This window comes from Brachypodium distachyon, chromosome 4 (genome assembly GCF_000005505.3).
Source record: "Brachypodium distachyon strain Bd21 chromosome 4, Brachypodium_distachyon_v3.0, whole genome shotgun sequence".
In the NCBI taxonomy this organism is placed as follows: Eukaryota; Viridiplantae; Streptophyta; class Magnoliopsida; order Poales; family Poaceae; genus Brachypodium; species Brachypodium distachyon.
In genome coordinates this window covers 33,115,132-33,135,511 of record NC_016134.3, presented here as the reverse complement: position 1 = coordinate 33,135,511, position 20,380 = coordinate 33,115,132, and the positions used below count along the sequence as shown (strand labels likewise).

General features: G+C 39.7%; 2 protein-coding genes across 12 annotated transcripts; both read left to right on the top strand.

The window, feature by feature from the left end:
* The first annotated feature begins 2,190 nt into the window (after nt 1-2,190).
* On the top strand, nt 2,191-7,662 carry LOC100845336 (phosphoenolpyruvate carboxylase 2). Its single transcript, XM_003577932.4, has 10 exons — nt 2,191-2,502; nt 3,561-3,952; nt 4,035-4,119; nt 4,270-4,492; nt 4,715-4,818; nt 4,900-4,987; nt 5,080-5,234; nt 5,341-6,339; nt 6,644-7,030; nt 7,138-7,662. The coding sequence occupies exons 1-10, from the start codon at nt 2,326-2,328 to the stop codon at nt 7,432-7,434; spliced, it is 2,907 nt and encodes a 968-aa protein (XP_003577980.1). The 5' UTR covers nt 2,191-2,325; the 3' UTR covers nt 7,435-7,662.
* A 696-nt stretch (nt 7,663-8,358) lies between these two features.
* On the top strand, nt 8,359-20,090 carry LOC100832365 (ubiquitin-conjugating enzyme E2 36). 11 transcript variants are annotated; one of them, XR_002960123.1, is made up of 7 exons: nt 8,359-8,545; nt 8,643-8,670; nt 9,134-9,220; nt 9,766-9,906; nt 11,126-11,200; nt 11,723-11,796; nt 12,686-12,756. XR_002960123.1 is itself a non-coding variant. In XM_024454773.1 (7 exons), the coding sequence occupies exons 1-6, from the start codon at nt 8,510-8,512 to the stop codon at nt 12,759-12,761; spliced, it is 369 nt and encodes a 122-aa protein (XP_024310541.1). In that variant the 5' UTR covers nt 8,365-8,509; the 3' UTR covers nt 12,762-12,784; nt 19,809-20,090. The 11 variants fall into 11 exon arrangements, 10 of the variants coding, with proteins under 10 accessions (XP_010238053.1, XP_024310544.1, XP_024310543.1 ...); XM_024454773.1 differs by lacking the exon at nt 9,766-9,906 and adding an exon at nt 19,809-20,090 and having other exon boundaries at nt 8,365-8,545; nt 11,133-11,200; nt 12,686-12,784; XM_024454772.1 differs by lacking the exon at nt 9,766-9,906 and adding an exon at nt 19,131-19,315 and having other exon boundaries at nt 8,365-8,545; nt 11,133-11,200; nt 12,686-12,784.
* Nucleotides 20,091-20,380: the final 290 nt, after the last annotated feature.

The window sequence follows — 20,380 nt, the reverse complement described above, 5'->3', positions numbered from 1 at the left end:
AAGGCTTAGCCAGCGGCCCGACATGAAGCCTCCGGCAAAGAGCCTCTTTGCCGTGAGTTGCCCGCACCGACGGCCTTTGCCGGAGGTCCCGACATCCCCTTTGCTGTCGGCCTCCGGCAAAGGAGATTTCTGCAATAGTGCGTGTATTCTATCTCTAATCGATGATACACCGCTTTGGTGTTGTTTCATTCTCGAAAGCACAGTCCCGGCAGCGTTTGTGTCGTCTACCACCGGTCGTCTTGTGGTTTGTTTCATTATATGTGGTGGTGTTTTGATGGTTTGTAATTTCTCTCCTACTTTTCGCAAATAAGAATAGGTCTATAATTAAGCTTATCGTATCACAAAGCATCTTACTGATATATAGTTGATCCAAATAATTTGATTCTTTTGGAAGAATAATTGCATTGATATTTGAGTTCATGGTTTATGCTTGGTATCTTTTCTTTTGTTGCAATGGACGAGTACATATGCTCCATTCATATTTCTCAACACTTAATAAAAATATTTTTATAATCAGCAGGCCAGTAGAGCCACATCTTGAGCAAAAACTACCTCTAGCTTATTAATTTATTCAGTTATTAGGCCAATAGTATTTATGGATAAAGACGAACTTTGGAATGCAGTTTTAATTTAGTTGCTTGAATTTCTCTTTCAAGTTTTAGTCAATTTTTGTGGACCACATGATGAATATAATTCCCAATTATCTTTGGGTTCAGAGTTTATGCTTAGAATATTTTTGCACGATGAGTAGTAAAGTCTCTCATTTCTCAATGCCTCGATATGCTCTTAAAATAGAATATCTGGATGCTAGTGGTTAGTCCAGTCACATCTTGACCACCATCTTGTTACAATTTGGTTCGATTTGTATATTTTTGGACGGTCAGACTACGAATTAAATGCGTAAAATTTTGGACGAAGACGAGCAGGAGAAAAGTGCAATTTTTTTCTCTGTAAAGGTCTTCAGCTGTAAAAAAAAAACGGACATGTCTTCTTTCCGTTTGTAAGAATGTCCTGGAGAAAAGGAAGTTTACCCAGATCTCTTCATGCATTTGCCGTGTTGCCACAAAGAAACATTTTTATTTATGCCGGTCTCTCGCTTTCTCGTGATCATTTTCATTCAAGTACCAAAAGAAGAGGTGATGTGAAGACACACGAGAAAATCCAGCATCTTTCATAAAGTAGTTCTTCAAAGAAGTGCAAAAATGCGAAGAAAAAAGAAACATGGTCCAACCCCATGCTTAATGGCCAAATGGACACCCTTCTCTTTCTCTAAAACCGCATGGCATCTGTTAAACCCTTAAACATGCCATACAGAAATCATGCTTGGTCGCTTTAAACGTCAAAGGGAATATTTTCATAAACTTAGGATATACATAAGAATTCTCAACTACTCCCTCCGTCCTGAAATAAGTGATGTGGATTTGTATAAAAAATCTATACAAATCCATGTAACTTATTTAAGGACGGAACGAGAATTTCTATTCTATGCATGATATTAAGTTAGTGGCTGGTTTGAAAGGGATCCGGCCAAGTTTGAAAGGGAGAGTTCGCAGGTAGCGCCTGGTTCCGACCAAGTTTGCAGGGGGCGACGGAGATGCAACCTAGCTTGCTCAGCCAGCGGAATTGCCCAGGCAGTCGCGAGAGCCATTCAAGGTTTCTCGGACGACACGATACGACCATCTTCGAGGACAAGCGAGAGGAGGAGCTCATGTATTTGCGTCCAAATGCAGTGTTAATGAATTTTGGTGTAAGTCTTTGAAAAAAGCTGTATGAGTATCAGTACGAGTATCTGGCCAAGATTGAGCAGATATGATTTGTACTGTGGATACTACTCGTCGCAATTTTATTTGGATGTGTGACATTTAATATCGGAACGGAGGGAGTGGTACCGATTTATAAATAATAATTAGGAATACTTTTTTGACTGCATGTAATTATGAATAGTTAATCGTACATAATGTTCCTGCTCATTAATGTATTTCCTCGACCTTGTAGGTGAAACGGCGACCGTCCACGACTCCACGTGGTACTCCCTCCATCATCCACTAAACTAATCCCCACTCGGATCGAAATCCAGATCAAATCCGAATCCCAAAATTACCGGTTTCCCATAAACTCTACTTGGACACACATATAATTTCGTCTCCGAATCAAGGTGGTATTATCCGACCTTCTATAAATAGGCGGCAGCTAGAGTCGAGCAGAGTATCCGTAGTTCCCTAGTTCCGGTCACAACCACATCCTCCAGCCCCAATCGCACCACTCTGGTTCCTGCCTTTTGCGGCGCGACGAGTTCATCCGGCTGTCGACTCGAGCGACGATACGATGGCGTCTTCGGCGCCGGGGAAGATAGAGCGGCTGTCGTCGATCGACGCGCAGCTGCGGATGCTGGTGCCGGCCAAGGTGTCGGAGGACGACAAGCTCATCGAGTACGATGCCCTCCTCCTCGACCGCTTCCTCGACGTCCTGCAGGGCCTACACGGCGACGACCTCAGGGAGATGGTAATTTCTACTCTTCGATCTTGGATTGGATCCGAGCCAGTCTCGAGTTATCTGCTACTGCTATAGCTGTTTCCTTTGATTTCTCTTGTCGCTTCCTGTTTTGAGTTCAGCTCGAGTGTTTCGGAGTGAGATTGGCTCTGGATTATCTCTTGATTGGGGTAGATTTCTGCTTAATTTGGTGTTAGTATTAAGTACCGAGTTTGGATTTGTTTATTAATTATTTTGCCTAGGAAGAAATTTTCAGTTTTGTGGTCAATGTATTTCTATTTCACCCCCAGCTAATTTATGTCCCCTATTGCTCTTAGTTTGGGAGTACTGGTATGATTTGTCTAATTGGATTATAGATTCATTCTCAAAATAGTGTCAGTCAAACCTGACTTCATCTGTGGGAATTTGCTTTGCTGTCAAGTGTGCTGGATCTATTGTTGGTCACGTATGGGGGTTGAGCAATTGACTTTGTAGTTGCATCAACTGGCTGTCTGGCTTCGATCTACTGAACTGATGAAATAATCTGATATCTGCATATTGTTTTCGCCCCATCGATCCTTCTTATACGGCAAAAAGATACTGTAGTTGGAAAGGTTCATCTCTTAGTCTATAATATGTATTACCATTTGAGTTCTTTTTGGGGGTGGGGTTGGGGGTGGACACAGATATACCAATTGAATCAAACTGTTGAGACACGAGTAAAAACCTTCTTAGGAGGACCAGCATATGGGTGTTGATTATATTCCTATATGGAAGTGTTTCCACCTTACGCTCATTGCTTGTAAAAGTTTGTTCTTCCATCTTGCATACTCTCCCGGAGCCTGAATACATGCAACATATGGCAATAAAAAATAGCCTCTCAAATCACGGACAATTTTGAGGTCTCTAATATAATTGTCATCTTGAATTTGATTTACTTGGTCCTGTCACAACCCTTCACCCAGACATATAAGCAATTTGGATTCTGGTTGGCATGATTATTTGTTATTTTGTTATGTGCAAATTGATTAGGAAGACACATATCTTTTAATGTTGATGAACAGATATGAATTGAATTTTGCACCATATAGGTTCAAGAATGCTATGAGGTGGCTGCTGAATATGAAACAAAGCATGACTTGCAAAAGCTTGATGAACTTGGGGAGATGATAACAAGCTTGGATCCTGGTGACTCAATTGTGATTGCCAAAGCTTTTTCACACATGCTTAACTTGGCCAACTTGGCTGAGGAAGTACAGATTGCATATAGGAGGAGAATTAAGCTCAAGAAGGGAGATTTTGCTGAAGAGAACTCAGCAATCACCGAATCTGACATCGAGGAAACCCTTAAGAGACTTGTTGTTGACATGAAGAAGTCCCCTGCTGAGGTCTTTGATGCGCTCAAGAATCAGACTGTCGATCTGGTTTTGACTGCACATCCAACACAGTCTGTAAGGAGGTCACTGCTCCAGAAACATTCAAGGTTAGTTAGCCAAGCAATGTGCTGATTGCTGACATTATAGTGATTATATATGTAAATTGTGATCTAAAAATTCTTATTTCAGGATTCGGAACTGTTTGGTTCAGCTATACTCAAAGGATATTACTCCGGATGACAAGCAGGAGCTTGATGAGGCTCTCCAAAGAGAGGTGCTTATTATTCCAATCCATGTGTTAATTTTCATGTTGTTTCTAAGGCAGCATTATAAATGAGGCCATGCAGTCACAGTGGCCTTTGCAGCATCGGAAATGAAAGACATTTTTAATTTTTTACACTTCACCTAAAATCTTCCTTTTCAGATTCAAGCTGCCTTCAGAACTGATGAGATTCGAAGGACTCAGCCGACTCCCCAAGATGAAATGCGTGCTGGTATGAGCTACTTCCATGAAACCATATGGAAGGGTGTTCCGAAGTTCTTGCGGCGTGTTGATACTGCATTGAAGAACATTGGGATCAATGAGCGTGTTCCTTATAATGCTCCTCTTATCCAGTTCTCTTCTTGGATGGGAGGAGATCGTGATGGTAAGTGACATATCTGTAAAATTATCTTGTTTCTCATGATTCTGAACAGTTCACATCTACCAGATATTTAGTCACAATGAGCTTTTTTACCTTGTTGTCTGTTATATGGTTACATATACGGTATCCCCATGTTCATAGTTTCACACCATGTCCTTGTGCAGAACTGTAGATAACAATAGCTATTTGTGCATTCTAAACTTCTAACACCCTCACAAAATACAGGAAATCCAAGAGTTACACCAGAGGTTACAAGGGATGTCTGCTTGCTTGCAAGAATGATGGCAGCAAATTTGTATTGTGCACAAATTGAGGATCTCATGTTTGAGGTAGCAATTGCTAAGTCAAATTCAAGTCTAGTTTTTATATATTTGATGATTCAAGATTGATAAAAATTCAAATGATTACAGTTGTCTATGTGGCGATGCAATGATGAGCTACGTTCACGAGCTGATGAGCTGCATCGCTCTTCTAAGAAGGACGCGAAACATTACATAGGTACATTTCAGTAACAGCTTTTAGGTTAATGATGATCTGTTGCTTATAATAGGCATTATTTTGATACCAGTAATTGTTCATCTCTGATGCAGAGTTCTGGAAGAAGGTTCCCCCAAATGAGCCATACCGGGTAATACTGAGTGATGTCAGGGATGATCTTTACAACACCCGTGAGCGTTCACGAGAGTTGTTATCCAGTGGACATTCTGACATTCCTGAGGAAGCTACTTTGACAAATCTTGAGCAGGTTGAGTAATTTATAAGGATTTATATATTGTAACTATGCATTTCTTCACGGTCTTTTAAAATGTTTGGTAAATGGTCTTCTAATATATGTCACTCTTCTGCTGCAGCTACTGGAACCCTTAGAGCTATGTTACAGGTCGCTTTGTGCTTGTGGTGATCGTGTTATTGCTGATGGAACCCTTCTTGATTTCTTGCGCCAAGTCTCTACCTTTGGGCTCTCCCTTGTGAAGCTTGACATAAGGCAAGAGTCTGACAGGCACACTGATGTCCTTGATGCCATCACAACGTACCTGGAGATAGGATCTTACCGTGAGTGGTCTGAGGAACGTCGTCAAGAATGGTTGTTGTCCGAACTCAACGGAAAGCGCCCATTATTTGGTGCAGACCTTCCCAAGACAGAGGAAGTTGCTGATGTTCTTGACACGTTCCATGTTATCGCTGAGCTGCCTGCTGACAACTTTGGAGCATACGTCATTTCCATGGCAACTGCCCCTTCAGATGTCCTTGCTGTGGAGCTCCTCCAACGTGAGTGCCATGTGAAGACACCACTTAGAGTTGTACCCCTATTTGAGAAGTTGGCCGATCTTGAGGCTGCCCCAGCAGCATTGGCCAGACTCTTCTCAATAGATTGGTACAGAGGGAGGATCAATGGCAAGCAGGAGGTAATGATAGGGTATTCAGACTCAGGTAAGGATGCTGGCCGTTTATCAGCAGCTTGGCAGATGTACAAAGCTCAGGAAGATCTCGTCAAGGTTGCTAAGCAATTTGGTGTGAAGTTAACAATGTTCCATGGACGAGGTGGGACTGTTGGAAGGGGTGGTGGCCCTACTCACCTGGCCATCTTGTCTCAACCACCAGACACAATCAATGGGTCACTCCGTGTCACTGTTCAAGGTGAAGTTATTGAGCAGAGCTTTGGTGAGGAACACTTGTGCTTCAGGACGCTTCAGCGTTTCACAGCTGCTACACTTGAGCATGGTATGCGTCCACCCATTTCACCAAAGCCAGAGTGGAGAGCTCTTCTTGATGAGATGGCTGTGGTGGCAACGAAGGAATATCGGTCAATTGTCTTCCAAGAACCACGTTTCGTCGAGTATTTCCGCCTTGTAAGTCCTTGTTCTCATTCACCATCAGGCTAGTTAAAACATTAACTGCTCAACAAACCTTTTGAAATGTGTGGCAAACCTGGACCTGACAGCAAGTTCATCTGTTCATGCAATGCTTTTTACCATAGTAGGAGTAATCTTATCATGGAAATATTCCATTCCACTTAGGGCCTCACATAACACTTATTTATCTATGTTTGCCACTCTAGTTTGTATGGCAGAATAAAACCATTGTTGTAATTCCATCTAAGATCAATGCTGTAAGTTAAGCAGAAATTTACTTTCTGATGCTTGTGGTTGACAGGCAACACCAGAGACAGAGTATGGCAGGATGAATATAGGAAGCAGGCCATCTAAGAGAAAGCCAAGTGGTGGCATCGAATCACTCCGTGCAATACCATGGATCTTTGCATGGACGCAAACGCGGTTCCACCTCCCCGTCTGGCTGGGCTTTGGTGCTGCATTCAAGCATATTCTCCAGAAGGACATCAGGAATTTCCACATGCTCCAGGAGATGTACAACGAGTGGCCATTTTTCAGGGTCACTATTGATCTAGTTGAGATGGTGTTTGCCAAGGGTAATCCTGGCATTGCTGCCTTGTATGACAGACTCCTGGTTTCAGAGGAACTACATCCATTGGGTGAGAAGCTGAGGGTCAATTATGAAGAAACCCAAAAGCTTCTTCTTCAGGTTTGTTTTACTAAAATGCCTAATTCTTGTTCTTTGTTCTACCATACTTCCAGCATTGACAGTATTGTACAGTAATAAAATAATTTTTTTGCTATTCTGGACCTCAGGTTGCTGGGCACAAGGATCTTCTTGAAGGTGATCCCTACCTGAAGCAGCGGCTCCGCCTTCGTGACGCATACATTACCACCATGAATGTCTGCCAAGCCTACACACTTAAGCGGATCCGCGACCCAGATTACCATGTTGCATTGCGCCCCCATCTGTCCAAGGAGGTCATGGACACAAGCAAACCAGCTGCTGAGCTTGTGACGTTGAACCCGGCGAGCGAGTATGCCCCGGGGCTGGAGGACACCCTCATCTTGACCATGAAAGGCGTTGCTGCCGGTTTGCAGAACACCGGTTAGGGCAAGGGGAGAGGCTTGGTACCATCTTTTTGTATCTTGATGAGATCTTTTCTTTGATCATTTGCTTATCTCGAGGGTGTACTGTCTCCCTGCCTAGGGAGGAATAATGGCATTTCGCCCAAGTCTATTTTATAAATAAAGGGAAACAATGATAGTTTGTTGTATTATAGTATTACACTTAACGTCGATGGAACTAAACAGGGGCATTTGTTTTGCCTAATTTTGGTAGCGATGATTGTTTCATAATCTGCTACTGACGTGTGATCTTGGTGGCTCCATGCGCTATGTATATGAAATGTTTTTTTTTCACTGCAAAAAGGCAAAAACTGTTTGAAAAAGATGAATCATGATAACCCACCAAACTCAACCTTTTGTTGGGAAAGAGATTTAGATTCTGAATTTTTCAAGCATGGCTAAGCAGCCTTGAACAATTCTTTTGCAATTTTTTGCAACCGAGATGCCTTCTATTTTCACTAATTTATTGTATTACCGTATCGAATCATTTTCTCGAGCCGTATGAGGAGAAAACCTCCTATACGTTTCTAGGGGTGGACGTTGTTTATTTACATCTATCCCAATAAGCTGTCTATTGAATCGTTGCAATCGATGTTCGATCTCGGAGAGAAGGAAGAGATCTTCAAAAAGTAGGTTTTTATGATCCGATAAAGAATCAAACTTCTTTAAATGTTCCAGCTATTCTCTATTTCCTTGAAAAGGGTGCTCAACCGACAAGAACTGTTTATGATATTTTACATGGCAAATGTGGTTAGCAATTAAAAATGCAATCAAAAAATTGTATTACCGTATCAAATAGTAATAACTTCGTCAAGTACCTATAAAGCGAGATGCAAATTTCGCCAACTTTTTTTCCGAAGGTGTATAAATAAGGCCTATAAATAAATAATCCCGTCGGTCTGGCACTATACTCGTAAAAACCATAAACAAGAAGGACTAAACTGCATAGTAGCAAAGACCACCGTTGGCTGACGCTGCTCCTTCCTTCCTCACCCCCTCCGCTGCGATTGATCCCACGAAAAAAATCCACCAAACCTAGCCCTAGCTTCCTCTGTCCTCCATGGCCAACAGCATCCTCCCCCGCCGCATCATCAAGGTAAGTAACTCTCCAGCGTGCTTGAATTCCACTTTCCCCAGTTTCCCCGCTCCTTTTCATGCAAATTTGGTGATTTTGGGTGGTTTGCTTCTTGTAGGAGACGCAGCGGCTGCTCAGCGAGCCAGGTGAGTGCTCTGCCCATGAGTAGATGTTATTTGAGCACTCCTTTTGTCTTGTCAATTTTTGTTCGGATTTAGCTATATTGAGCCAGGTGAGTGCTCTGATTATTTTCGCAAAAAAAAAGTGCTCTGATTAGCTTTTTGCGCAAAAAGAAGAAGAAGAAGCTCTGTTTAGCTTCAGTAGGCCTTCAGTAAAAGGTCTTTTGGTTAAGAAATTACTTGACCCTTTCTAGGCCTCTAGGATGTACTTCCTCCGATCCTAAATTGTTGTCAAAATATTACATGTATCTAGACGTTTTTTAAGAATAGATACATCCATATTTAAGCAAATTTGAGTCAAGAATTTAGGATCAGAGGGAGTAAATATGCAGATATAGTTCCTCTTTTATCTGTTCTTTAATTTTTTTTGGTTGTGTTGGATGGCGTGTTGAGGACAATCTTGGGGTTTGTGCTTTTTGTATTCTTGCAGCTCCAGTGATCAGTGCTTCACCATCGGGGGAGAACATGCGCTACTTCAATGTTATGATCTTTGGCCCAGAGCAGTCGCCTTATGAAGGTGACAACTCTTTTCCTAATGTTCTTCTGTTCGTGCTTTAGTTGCCTTTGACATTAGCTGAAGAAGTGGCTATTCAAGTGATCTAATAGGCTGTCCAAATTGTAGACGGAGTTTAGGCTGTAGTTAGTCAAGTAATCAACATAGAAATGAGTTGTAGCTGTTTTTTTTAGGGAAGACAGTAAATCGTAGATCATTAATAGGCTGTCCGAATTGTGGACGTAATTTAGGCTGTAGTTAGTCAAGTAATCAACATAGAAATGAATTGTGGTTGTTTTTTTTAATGGAAGAAAGTAGATCGTAGATCAATAATAGGGTGTCCGAATTGTGGACAGAGTTTAGGCTGCAGTTAGTCAAGTAATCAACATAGAAATGAATTGTAGCTGTTCTTTTTTGGGGGAAGACAGTAGATCAATGATCTACTGCAAACATTTTATAATGGTTCAAATATGAGATTTTCTACTCTCAAGCACTCTGCTCCAGCTATCTTGACCGACGGAGCAGATGCAGGGGACTGTCCGCTGGCAATAACTGACGATTGCATGCAGCTTCTCTAACGCAATCAAACGGTATCGCTGTTATGACTTCAAAAGGTATTCTACAACACACTGTTCAATGGGAAAACACTGCAGCCGCAGCCGCTGTTCTTACACTGCTAGGAAACAGTGGAATCCGATTCGTCCTACCAGGTAGTTTTATTATGAGAAGGAGATCTGGATCTACCTTCGTGAGCAATAACAGAGCTCCATTAGCTTCCCGTTGAAAACATTTAATACGTATTCATTCTCTCTCAAGAATATGTGTTTTCTCTCTATTTATATATCCATTCAACCATAGGTGGTCATCTGCCTTTGGGCCTGCAGTCGTGGGGAGGTACATGATGTACTGTTAGATCTGCAGTTGTCAATCCACAAATGGATATAAAGGTGCAGCATGCGCGTCTGGACGCTCGTGATGGCGACCTGCATGCAGCCGGACTGGCACGAGAGCTGCCCTTCTTGACGTCTGGCTGTAGCCCGTAGACTTTCCATGATTCAACAATTGAAGGGCTGTACACTTTCCGTCCTTCTTGATGTCTGTCTGGAGTCCCGCAGTCTGCTACATGGGCTCGATGGACGGTCCTGATAGGAGCAGCAAGATGCTCGGGAGCAACTGAAACTTTTCCTTCAAATATACAAAAAGATAACAAAGATTGTTACCAAATGAAATCTATCTAAAATTACAAATCTAGTCCTTAAATTTGGCGTACGACTTTCTCTTGGCTCTGTGGAAGACAAGAGATTCATCCTGCTTAAAAATCTTTCTACATCTGTAGAGTTGTAGCTGTTGAACCGGATTAAGAACAAATTGGGCAGTTAATTTCCAAATGCAAAGCGATGCTATAATTAAGATTCAGAACAATCATAGCATTGCAGGACAAATAGGAAAAACAATATATTGCCGTGCACCAAATGGTTTAATACCTCATAGGAATTCCTGGCTCAGTGCACGGGGCATCTGTCTATTTTAGTTATTCAGTGTCTGGGCTTCTGAAAAATTAGTGAAAGAGTTATTTATTCCCTGAAATATAAATATTTGGAAAATGGAAAGATTGTATTTCTATTAATCTATTATTACCATGTAGAAAATATTTGTCCCCCTTGAGTTGTATCACTTTTGTACTCCTGTGTCCTAATGAAGCTGACAATTAATTAAGTCACCTTCTTTCCCAGTATGGAGAATTGCATGAATGTTCTATTTTTCTGGATGCTCTGTGATATCATTGATGACTGTATGCCCTTTACCTCCACTAATGCATTCATAACTCCCAAGCTATTTCGATTGACATCTTTTTATTTGTTACATGAAAGGCAAAAGCTTTTCAGTGTGAATAAATCTTATATAGTTTAACCGTTAATTACTTGTCAGTTGTCAGGAGGAGCATACAAACTTGAGTTGTTCTTGCCTGAAGAATATCCAATGGCTGCACCAAAGGGTCCAAAGGTATTTCCTTGTTACGTTGTTTGCTGTTGGCACTACGATTTTGTTAGTTCGTAATTTTGATGTTTCCTTGTTGGTTTGTTTCAACCAGTATGTTGGTACTATGATTTTTTGTTTTGTTTTGTCAAGCTTAACGTAGAAAGTACTACTGCATATGATTTATAGAAGGGCTCATATATGTAGCTTGTCAATAAGACTATTGCAGCTTCACATTTATATGATGGAGATAATCATGTCGTACTTTCAATGATGTTAGCTTATAAACATCACTTGTTATTTCCAACGAGTTTGGGAAATTGCACCATTTTTTGTTGCGAGGACTTGGTTAGTTTTGTTTACGATATACAAGAATTTATACATTTGTTGCAGTGAAGTTTTAATTTGATTACTGTAAACACTTTCGTTTTCTCACAAAAAATTACCATCCAAACATTGACAAGGTAAGCTGGTTATGTTTTGATTCCTTCTATACGGTATTGTAAGATACTAATTTTCTGCAATAGTTGCATTTATACTGTTATGCAGCTTGGGAGGATATGCCTTGATATATTAAAAGACAAGTGGAGTCCAGGCCTTCAGATTCGAACTGTCCTTTTGAGGTGAATGCTTCTGCTTCAGTATTCTTGTTCCTGTTATGTGTTGTCATGCAAATGTAGCTGGACCCTGGTGTATTTTGTTCATAAAGACATCGTACTTTTCTAGAAACCATATATCAGCTCTGCTAGACTATATATTACTACCTCCGTTCCATAATTCTTGTCGAAATCTTACATGTATCTAGACACTGTTTAGGAATAGGTACATCCATTTTTTGGCAAATTTGAGACAAGAATTATGGAACGGAAGGAATATCAAGTTCTGTTGCACTTTGGAAGTCCTTGGCCATGTTAAGTATATCAAATCTCCTCTTCCTATCAGACTGGTCTTTTGGGATAGATGGCTAGATGGGGTATCTTAACATGGTATGAGAACCAAAGGTCTCGAGTTCGAGTCTCAATCTCCCCCGCATTTGAGATGGCTAGATGAGTTATCTTAACAGGCCATTAAAATGTAAAACAGAGCATATGACATGCATAGTTGCATACATTTATTATGTAAAGACCTGGGAAGAAATGAGAGATTACCATAAAGAGGACGACACTAAATTGTACTCCTACATTATAGTGAAGCTCTTTGCAGTTCATCTTGTTTGCCAAACTGATATGTGTTGCCATCAGCCTTTGGTTAGTCATTCGCACTTCCACAGCATCATCGGTCGTCATTGGTGCTGCTTATAGTCTTTACCTCTATCTCTTACTCGTTAACACAATGCAGAAGTAAGCAGAGTGAACGTGATATGTGATGTGCCTGCACTAGTACATTTCATAACTGCTGTTATTTGCATGGAAATGTTTGCTGAAACATAATCTGAAAGATCAAACGAGCTTCACTGGAACTAGTCAATCTTTGATGAACATCTCATATTATTGATATGTTCCATCTTTTCAGCATTCAAGCATTGCTCAGTGCTATAAATCCTGATGATCCTCTCAGCCAACAATGTTGCAAAGCACCGGAAGGCTAATGAAACAGAAGCTGTAGAAACAGGTGAGGACTTGACAAATCTTGTCGCGTTTTAGCTTCAAAATATAGCTGATTTTTCTCAAACAATGTTCGTGCATGAGCTTTGCATGATAATAGAGTCCTTGGTACTAATAATCTTCATGCAGCAGTGTATTCGACCAGAAATGTACTGCTAACCTTTCATCCCATTTTTTTTTTGACCCGAAGAACAGCAGGAGAGTCTCGTACTGAAAATATATTAAAAGCCACCACAAAGTTACATATTTACATGAGGAGAGGGACCAAGTCCCTGGAAAGACGAAATAAAAACAAGGAATTAAACGTTACAGAAAGTTCCAAGTAAGGTGGATAGGGAATCTGGCACCCTATAGCCCAAGAAAACAAGATCAGCCTTTACTTTGTGCTTCCAGTCTTCATCCCATTTGTTCCTTTGCATAAACGTACGACAAACCGGTGCCCTCCCGGATCATCGTAGCCTTCACTTCCATTGTTCCTTTGCATAAACGTCCCGCATGACCTTGATCCTCGACCTCAGCTTCTCCCAAGCTTCGTCCCTCGATCCCGTCATCAACCACGTTCCTCTAGCTCCGGCAACACCTGAAAGCGAACACACAAATAACCAGTACGGGCACAAGTCTACGACTTGACTCAGGATAAGTTCCACACAACTCATGCCATGTTTTCACATAAGAAACTAATGGATCAGCACACCACTAGCAAAGCACTAAGTCCAAACAAGATACATGTCATCACATAAATATCCATATTATCCAAAGTATCCACATCAATGTTTCATCTAAAACACTTGCCAATGTTATACATCACCTATGATTTCATAATTTCCCCCTTGATGAAAACATTGGCAACATCTCCTTAACAACACTAGACATTGAACATTGATTGGCATACACATTCACTTAACTCTCAGATTTTCAAGGTTTTGAAAAGAAAATGAGAAACCTCAAAAAATTGGAGAAACACCAATAAAGGTAAAATATGGTATGTATATGTGTTGAAATCTCTCCCCCTTTGACAATGAATTTCATCAAAATGACACAAAAATATTTCCCCCGCTTCAAAAAAAGTTTCTTTAAACTAAAAGGAATTTTTTTTGTTTATTTTGTCATATTTGATTTTTTGTTGTTTTGGTAATGAGCATTAGGAAGCATCATGAACATGATAATTGTGCATCCAAGTCATGTATAAAGTAGTTGTACTCGACATGTATATAAATATGATGTAATCTACACATGACTAACAATTAAGGATTGTTATGATTTATTGCAAGACATGGTCTCCCCTTGTCAGCTACATCAATACTTAAATACAAAATAGCTTGCAGCACATTACATTAAACATAGCACTTTATAAAAGCATAATATTTATTTTCATTGAATTTATATACCAAGTCAATTCAACCTTGTCAAGCCTATATTTAAAACACCATGCCAAGCCTATGTCCAAAGTGTAATGATTAACAATCAGAAGCTTAAGGCAAATGGTAAGCAATCAGAAGCTTAAGACAAAGGTTTCAATAAACACAGCAACTACCAAGTTCATACCAAAGTGCAATGGTAAGCAGTCTCGTGAAGATGTAGTGCGACATTGGCATATTTATTTAGTAAAAATTGCTTGACACCACGTGTGTTTGTATATTTGGAACCTTGATACCATTATATTTTCATCATTGTTAGTAATTAAGTATCCAAGACCAAAATAGCTAACAAAGTTTAACCATGACAAGATTTAGTTCAAGTTATCATTCGTATTAGAAGTCATGTGATAGACTATTTCATACGAGCATACATATAAAATGACAATGTCCTCAAAACATAAACGTGGTTGTAAAAATGTCATTTCAGGATGGAATACAATGCTCATTACTTTTTCAGATTTTTTATTTATTAAAGATAAAAGAACGAAAAAGAAGCAACTGAAAAGATATTTTACATATCGGACACGAAGAACAAACTCCCCCTCAAACCATCCCGTATGGTTTGATTACTCCAAGTTCACATCGAAGAAAAGCAAACCGAGAAGAATCCAATGGTTTAGTAAAAATGTCTGCCAATTGATGTTCAGTATCTATAAAGTTGAGCACAACATTTTCTTTTTCAACATGATCTCTAAGAAAATGATATCTTATATCTATATGCTTAGTTCTAGAATGTTGCACCGGGTTTTTAGCAATACATATAGCACTAGTGTTATCACAATAAAGTGGTACACTTTCTAAAATAACCCCATAATTTTTCATTGTAGCTATTATCCATAAAATCTGTGAGCAACAGCAAGCAGCAGCTACATATTCACTTTCAGTAGTAGACTGTGCAACAGAACTTTGTTTCTTAGAAGACCAAAGTAGTAAAGAATCACCCAAAAATAAGCATGTACCAGATGTACTCTTTCTATCAGTTTTACAACCTCCAAAATCAGCATCCAAAAATGCACGCAATATAATACTAGAGGAAGCAGAAAGCCAAATGCCAAAAGATTGGGTGCCATGTAGATACCTGAAAATCCTTTTGACAGCTTGTAAATGTGATGTTCGTGGGGAAGCTTGAAACCGTGCACACAAGCATACAGAAAATTGTATATCCGGTCTAGAGGCAGCAAGATAAAGAAGTGAACCAATCATACTCCTGTACATCTTTTGGTCAACAGGTTCATCATCCTCATCAAGATCAAACGACGTCGTAGATCCCATTGGTGTCATAATAGGCTTACAGTTTTCCATCCCAAAACGTCGTAGCAGATCCTTCGTATACTTACTTTGATGTACAAAAGTGCCCTCCTTTGTTTGCTTGATTTGCAGCCCCAAAAAGTAAGTAAGTTCGCCCATCATGCTCATCTCAAATTCCCTGCTCATAGTTTCTGAAAATTTTGACACCAAAGCATGAGAGGCACACCCAAAGATAATATCATCAACATAAACTTGTACGAAGAGTTGATCATTGCCATGCTTGAGTACAAATAAGGTTTTATCAACATTTCCCATGGTAAACTCTTTTTCAAATAAAAATAATTTTAACCTATCATACCATGCACGTGGGGCTTGTTTTAAACTATACAAAGCCTTTGAGGGTTTATAAACATGGTTTGAGAAATTTGGATTTTCAAAACCCGGTGGTTGCTTAATATAAACCTCCTCATCAATGAAGCCATTGAGAAAAGCACTTTTAACATCCATTTGATAAAGCTTGAAACCTTTAGATGCAGCAAATGCCAATAAAACTCTTATAGCTTCTAATCTAGCAACAGGGGCAAAAGTTTCATTAAAATCAAGACCCTCAATTTGAGTAAAACCTTGAGCAACCAACCTAGCCTTGTTGCGAACAATAACACCATCCTCACTTTGTTTGTTTTTAAAAACCCAACGTGTACCAATAAGGGTATGACCTGGGGGTGGTGAAACAAGAGTCCAAACTTGGTTACGCTCAAAATTTTCTAATTCCTCATGCATGGCATTGATCCACGATTCATCAGTAAATGCATGAGATATATCTTTGGACTCAAAAGAAGCAACAAATGCAGAATGATTGTGAGAGTTAGAATCGATAAACCTTGACTGTGTGACTCTCTCAGTCATGCTTCCAATAATCTGTTCAGGAGGGTGCCTCTTTTGAATGTGTCGGGGTGCTGAAATATTTGACTCAGCAGCTTGCTCAACCCCAGCTTAAGTAGTCGAGGTAGTCTCCTGAGGGTGATCAACTGTAGCAGCAGCAGTAGTAGGTGTAGGAACAGCTACATATGGTGCATGGACAGCAGGGGGCACTCCATCCTCCTCATCATCTTCATCATCTAAAAATATTCCCTCCCCCTGAACATATGTTCCTGCATTAGAAACAAGAGGACTAGAGCTAGAACTAGCCTCATCAAAAGTCACTTCACTGGTTTCCATTAGTCGGTTAGTCTCGTAAACATAAACACGGTAACCACGTGAATGAGCAGGATATCCAAGAAACATGCCATCATATGATCTAGACTCAAACTTATCTAGATTGCCAGATTTAAGAACAAAACATTTGCATCCAAAAACTCTTAGGTGAGATATAACAGGTTTACGTCCAAATCATAGTTCATATGGCGTTTTACCAATTTTGGATCTCAAGAACACACGATTTGAAACATAACAAGCAGTAGATATAGCTTCAGCCCAAAACTTTCTAGGAATAGAAAATTCATCAAGCATAGTACGGGCCATCTCAACTAGAGTTCGATTCTTACGCTCCACTACACCATTTTGTTGTGGTACATAAGGTGCAGAAAATTGATGTTCAATGACAAGTTCATCGCAAAACTGATTAAAATATGAATTTTTAAATTCAGTTCCATTATCACTCCTGATAGTTTTCAAAGATCCTGGGTGCTCAACACTTAATCTATTCACAAGACTCTTAAAATGACTAAAAGCCTCATCCTTAGATGCCATAAAATAAACCCAAGAATATTTTGAATAATCATCAACAATCACCAGAACATACCACTTACCACCAAAAGATTGTACTCTTGATGGACCAACTGTATCAAGGTGTAGAAGCTGTCCTGGAGCATCAGTCATGACACCAGTAATGCGTGCATGAGAATCTGCAACCATCTTACCATGTCTACAAGGAGATCATACAACATGTTTTTCTCCCTTAAGTTTAGGCAAACCATTTAAGACATTCATACCACTAATGCGAGTAAGATAATCAAAACCAATATGCCCAAGTCTACAATGCCAAAATAATAAATCTTTAGATGTGTTGGCAACTAGACACCTAAATTTTGCATTTGAAGCAGCATGGAAGTCAGCCTTAAAAACTTTCCCAAAGCGTGATATATCAAAAACAAGATCACCCGAAGCATCTAAAACTTTGCAAGCACTCTTCTTGAAAGATACTTCAAGATCCTCATCAATCATTTGTGAAACCGACAATAAGTTGTATTTTAGATTTTTCAACCAAAGCAACATCTTTGAACACAAAATTGTCGGTTACCTTTACTGTACCTTTCCCAACAACAGTAGAGGTAGAAGCATCTCCATAGGTTACACTTTCAGCCCGAGATGCACGTTTGAGGAAGGAGAACCAATTTTTATCACCGGTCAGGTGACGAGAACAACCAAACACATGCCGAGATCTCAGTACTGGGGTTAGATAAAAAGCTTTTAGGTATCCAGTACTGAGATACACGACGAGCAGGCAGAGCACGAGTTTTTTTATACATTGGGACAGATTGTACATGCCTCGTGCAAGTGGAAACGGAAGGTAAAACATTCACCCTAGGCACATAACAGGGAGTGGTAGTTTTATCATGAGCATAATGTGCCTTGAAGGAATTAGATCTAGCTTGTTTTCTTTCCTTTTTAATTACTCTAGCTAGTCTAAAACAAGAACCTACAGCATGTCCAGGTTTATTACAATAAGTGCAAGTGTACCTACTTCCAGGTTTAGCATGTGATGTATGACCTACATTTGCACTTATTGAAGTATCATTAGACATGATGCCAGCTGATCTAAAAATCACATTGGTTGGCTTGTCAGTTGTTTCAAAAATTTCATTGCCTAGTGACTTAACTATAGTGGGTGGATTAGCAATAAAATGAGCATATGCATTAAAACCAAGTCCGGTCTTGTTCTTACTCACTTTAGACTTATCTAAGATCATATTCAGATTTTTGTGCCCACTAGAAAGTTTCTGCAAAAATGCTTGTAAATAATTAACTTGGTGAGACAGGGCAATACAATTATCACAAGCACTATCCATGATTTGTTTTTCACTTTTACAATTAGCGCACAAAGAAACCTCATGAATATGTAAAGCATTTTCAACATGAGAAACCCTAGCATTTGCATCTTTCAACTTCAATTCAAGATATGACAATTATTACAAGAAGTTGAATCTATCAAATCAGAAGTATCCATGCTAGCATCATTAATATGTTTACGTTTATGCACAATAGGTTTCTCATTGTTTTCTAATGCAACTCTAAGCTTATCAAGAGTATCATCATGAATAGAACGCAAAGAGGTAAGCTCAGAATATATAGAATCAAAAGATTTGTAGGAATCATCATCAGGAATCATAGACTTAAGTTTAGTAATTTCAGAATTCAAGGATGCAATTTTCAAGTCATATTTCTTAATTCTTTTAGTAGCATGATCAAGCAAGGAACTCAATTTACTAGCACTTTTAAGTAATTTATCATAAGAGAGTTCTACCTCATTGTTGCTGTCACTGTCGTAGTCGTCACAGGAGGTAGCACTCTTATTGCTAGCCATAAGACATATCCCATTAATGTCGCGCTTGCCTTTGGATGCATCATCTTCATCAAACTCGATATCCACATCACTCAAGCATGGTTCACCATATTCATTGATTACAGAGAAAATACTGTGAGCCATCGCTCGAACAAAGTCGCACCTCTTTTTATTCTTGATATTGAAGGGGCGCTTCTTCTTCTTGTCCATGCCTTCATCTTCTTTCGCCATCTTGGATAAGAATTTGGAACAATTTTGACGAAAGTGATTTGGATCACCACATTCAAAGCACCTTGGAGCATTGTTCCCACCTCTCTTCCTTGAACGAACATTTTGCAGGGCACGTGTAAAACGAGAGGTGAAGAGTGCCAATTCTTCCTCTGGGTATTGCTCTAGCTGTTCATCAGTTAGTTGAGACAAAGAAGACAGGGCATAGCAATATGTAGAAGTACCATCATTAGAGCTGCCAGGGTTAGTAACAAGTGCAATTGATTTGGAACCGGTTCTCCTAGCAAGAATATCTAATTCATGAGTTTTCAATTTTGAGTACAGAATATCAAGTGTAAGTGTGCTCATGACAGTAGATTCTCTAATAGATGTAACTTTCATCTCCCATATGGACATATCTAATGCACTCAAAAGTTGCCTAGAAGCCTCAGCATCAGTATAAGTAACACCTAATGCACGTAAGTTGCTGAAAATCTTATTAAAGCGTGCAAAGAAGTCATCCAAAGATTCACCTGTATTCATCTCAAATCTCATGTACTCCTTTTTGTACATGTCCTGACACACCTCCTTAACAGAGTTTGATCCTTCATGATAACTACAAAGTGCGTTCCATACCTCATGAGCGGATGCAAGGTGAGCGACACGGTCGAAGTCACATCGTTGTAGACCTTGGATGATGTAGTTCCTCGCCTTGTAGTTGTTCTCCACGTGGACCAAGTTTGTTGGTGTGATCGCATTGTCCGCGGGAAGCTCATGATGGTGGTTGTGGAGTAGTGTGAGATTGAGATAGGCAATCAGAGGGGGGTGAATGATTGTGCGGAAGCAAATTAAAACTTTTCCCGAAAGTTCAAACCCTAAATCACCTTTCTGTCCGTGATAGTAAAATAGCCGTAACTTTTGATTGGACGAACCAAAAAATACGTATGAGTATGCAAAAGAAAGGTATTGAAATTATCTAACCAACGCAAGAAGAATCAGCTCAATCGGACGTACCAATCAAAAGATATGATCAAATCAGTAACAGCTGACAGAAAGTTATGAGAATTAATCTATAATCGATTTCGAGGAATAACAAGAAAGATGAAGTAATCGCAATTTTCACTTGATCTCGTGATAAACCTGCAGCAAAGTATTATGAATTTGTGAT

Coding starts and splice junctions, on each gene's coding strand:
- LOC100845336 (XM_003577932.4), top strand. CDS start 2,326: ATGGCGTCTTCGGCGCCGGGGAAGATAGAGCGGCTGTCGTCGATCGAC. Junction 4,988..5,079: donor GGACGCGAAACATTACATAG/GTACATTTCAGT, acceptor TCTCTGATGCAG/AGTTCTGGAAGAAGGTTCCC. Junction 7,031..7,137: donor CCCAAAAGCTTCTTCTTCAG/GTTTGTTTTACT, acceptor TCTGGACCTCAG/GTTGCTGGGCACAAGGATCT.
- LOC100832365 (XM_010239751.3), top strand. CDS start 8,510: ATGGCCAACAGCATCCTCCCCCGCCGCATCATCAAG. Junction 8,671..9,133: donor GCGGCTGCTCAGCGAGCCAG/GTGAGTGCTCTG, acceptor GTATTCTTGCAG/CTCCAGTGATCAGTGCTTCA. Junction 9,221..11,132: donor AGAGCAGTCGCCTTATGAAG/GTGACAACTCTT, acceptor GTCAGTTGTCAG/GAGGAGCATACAAACTTGAG.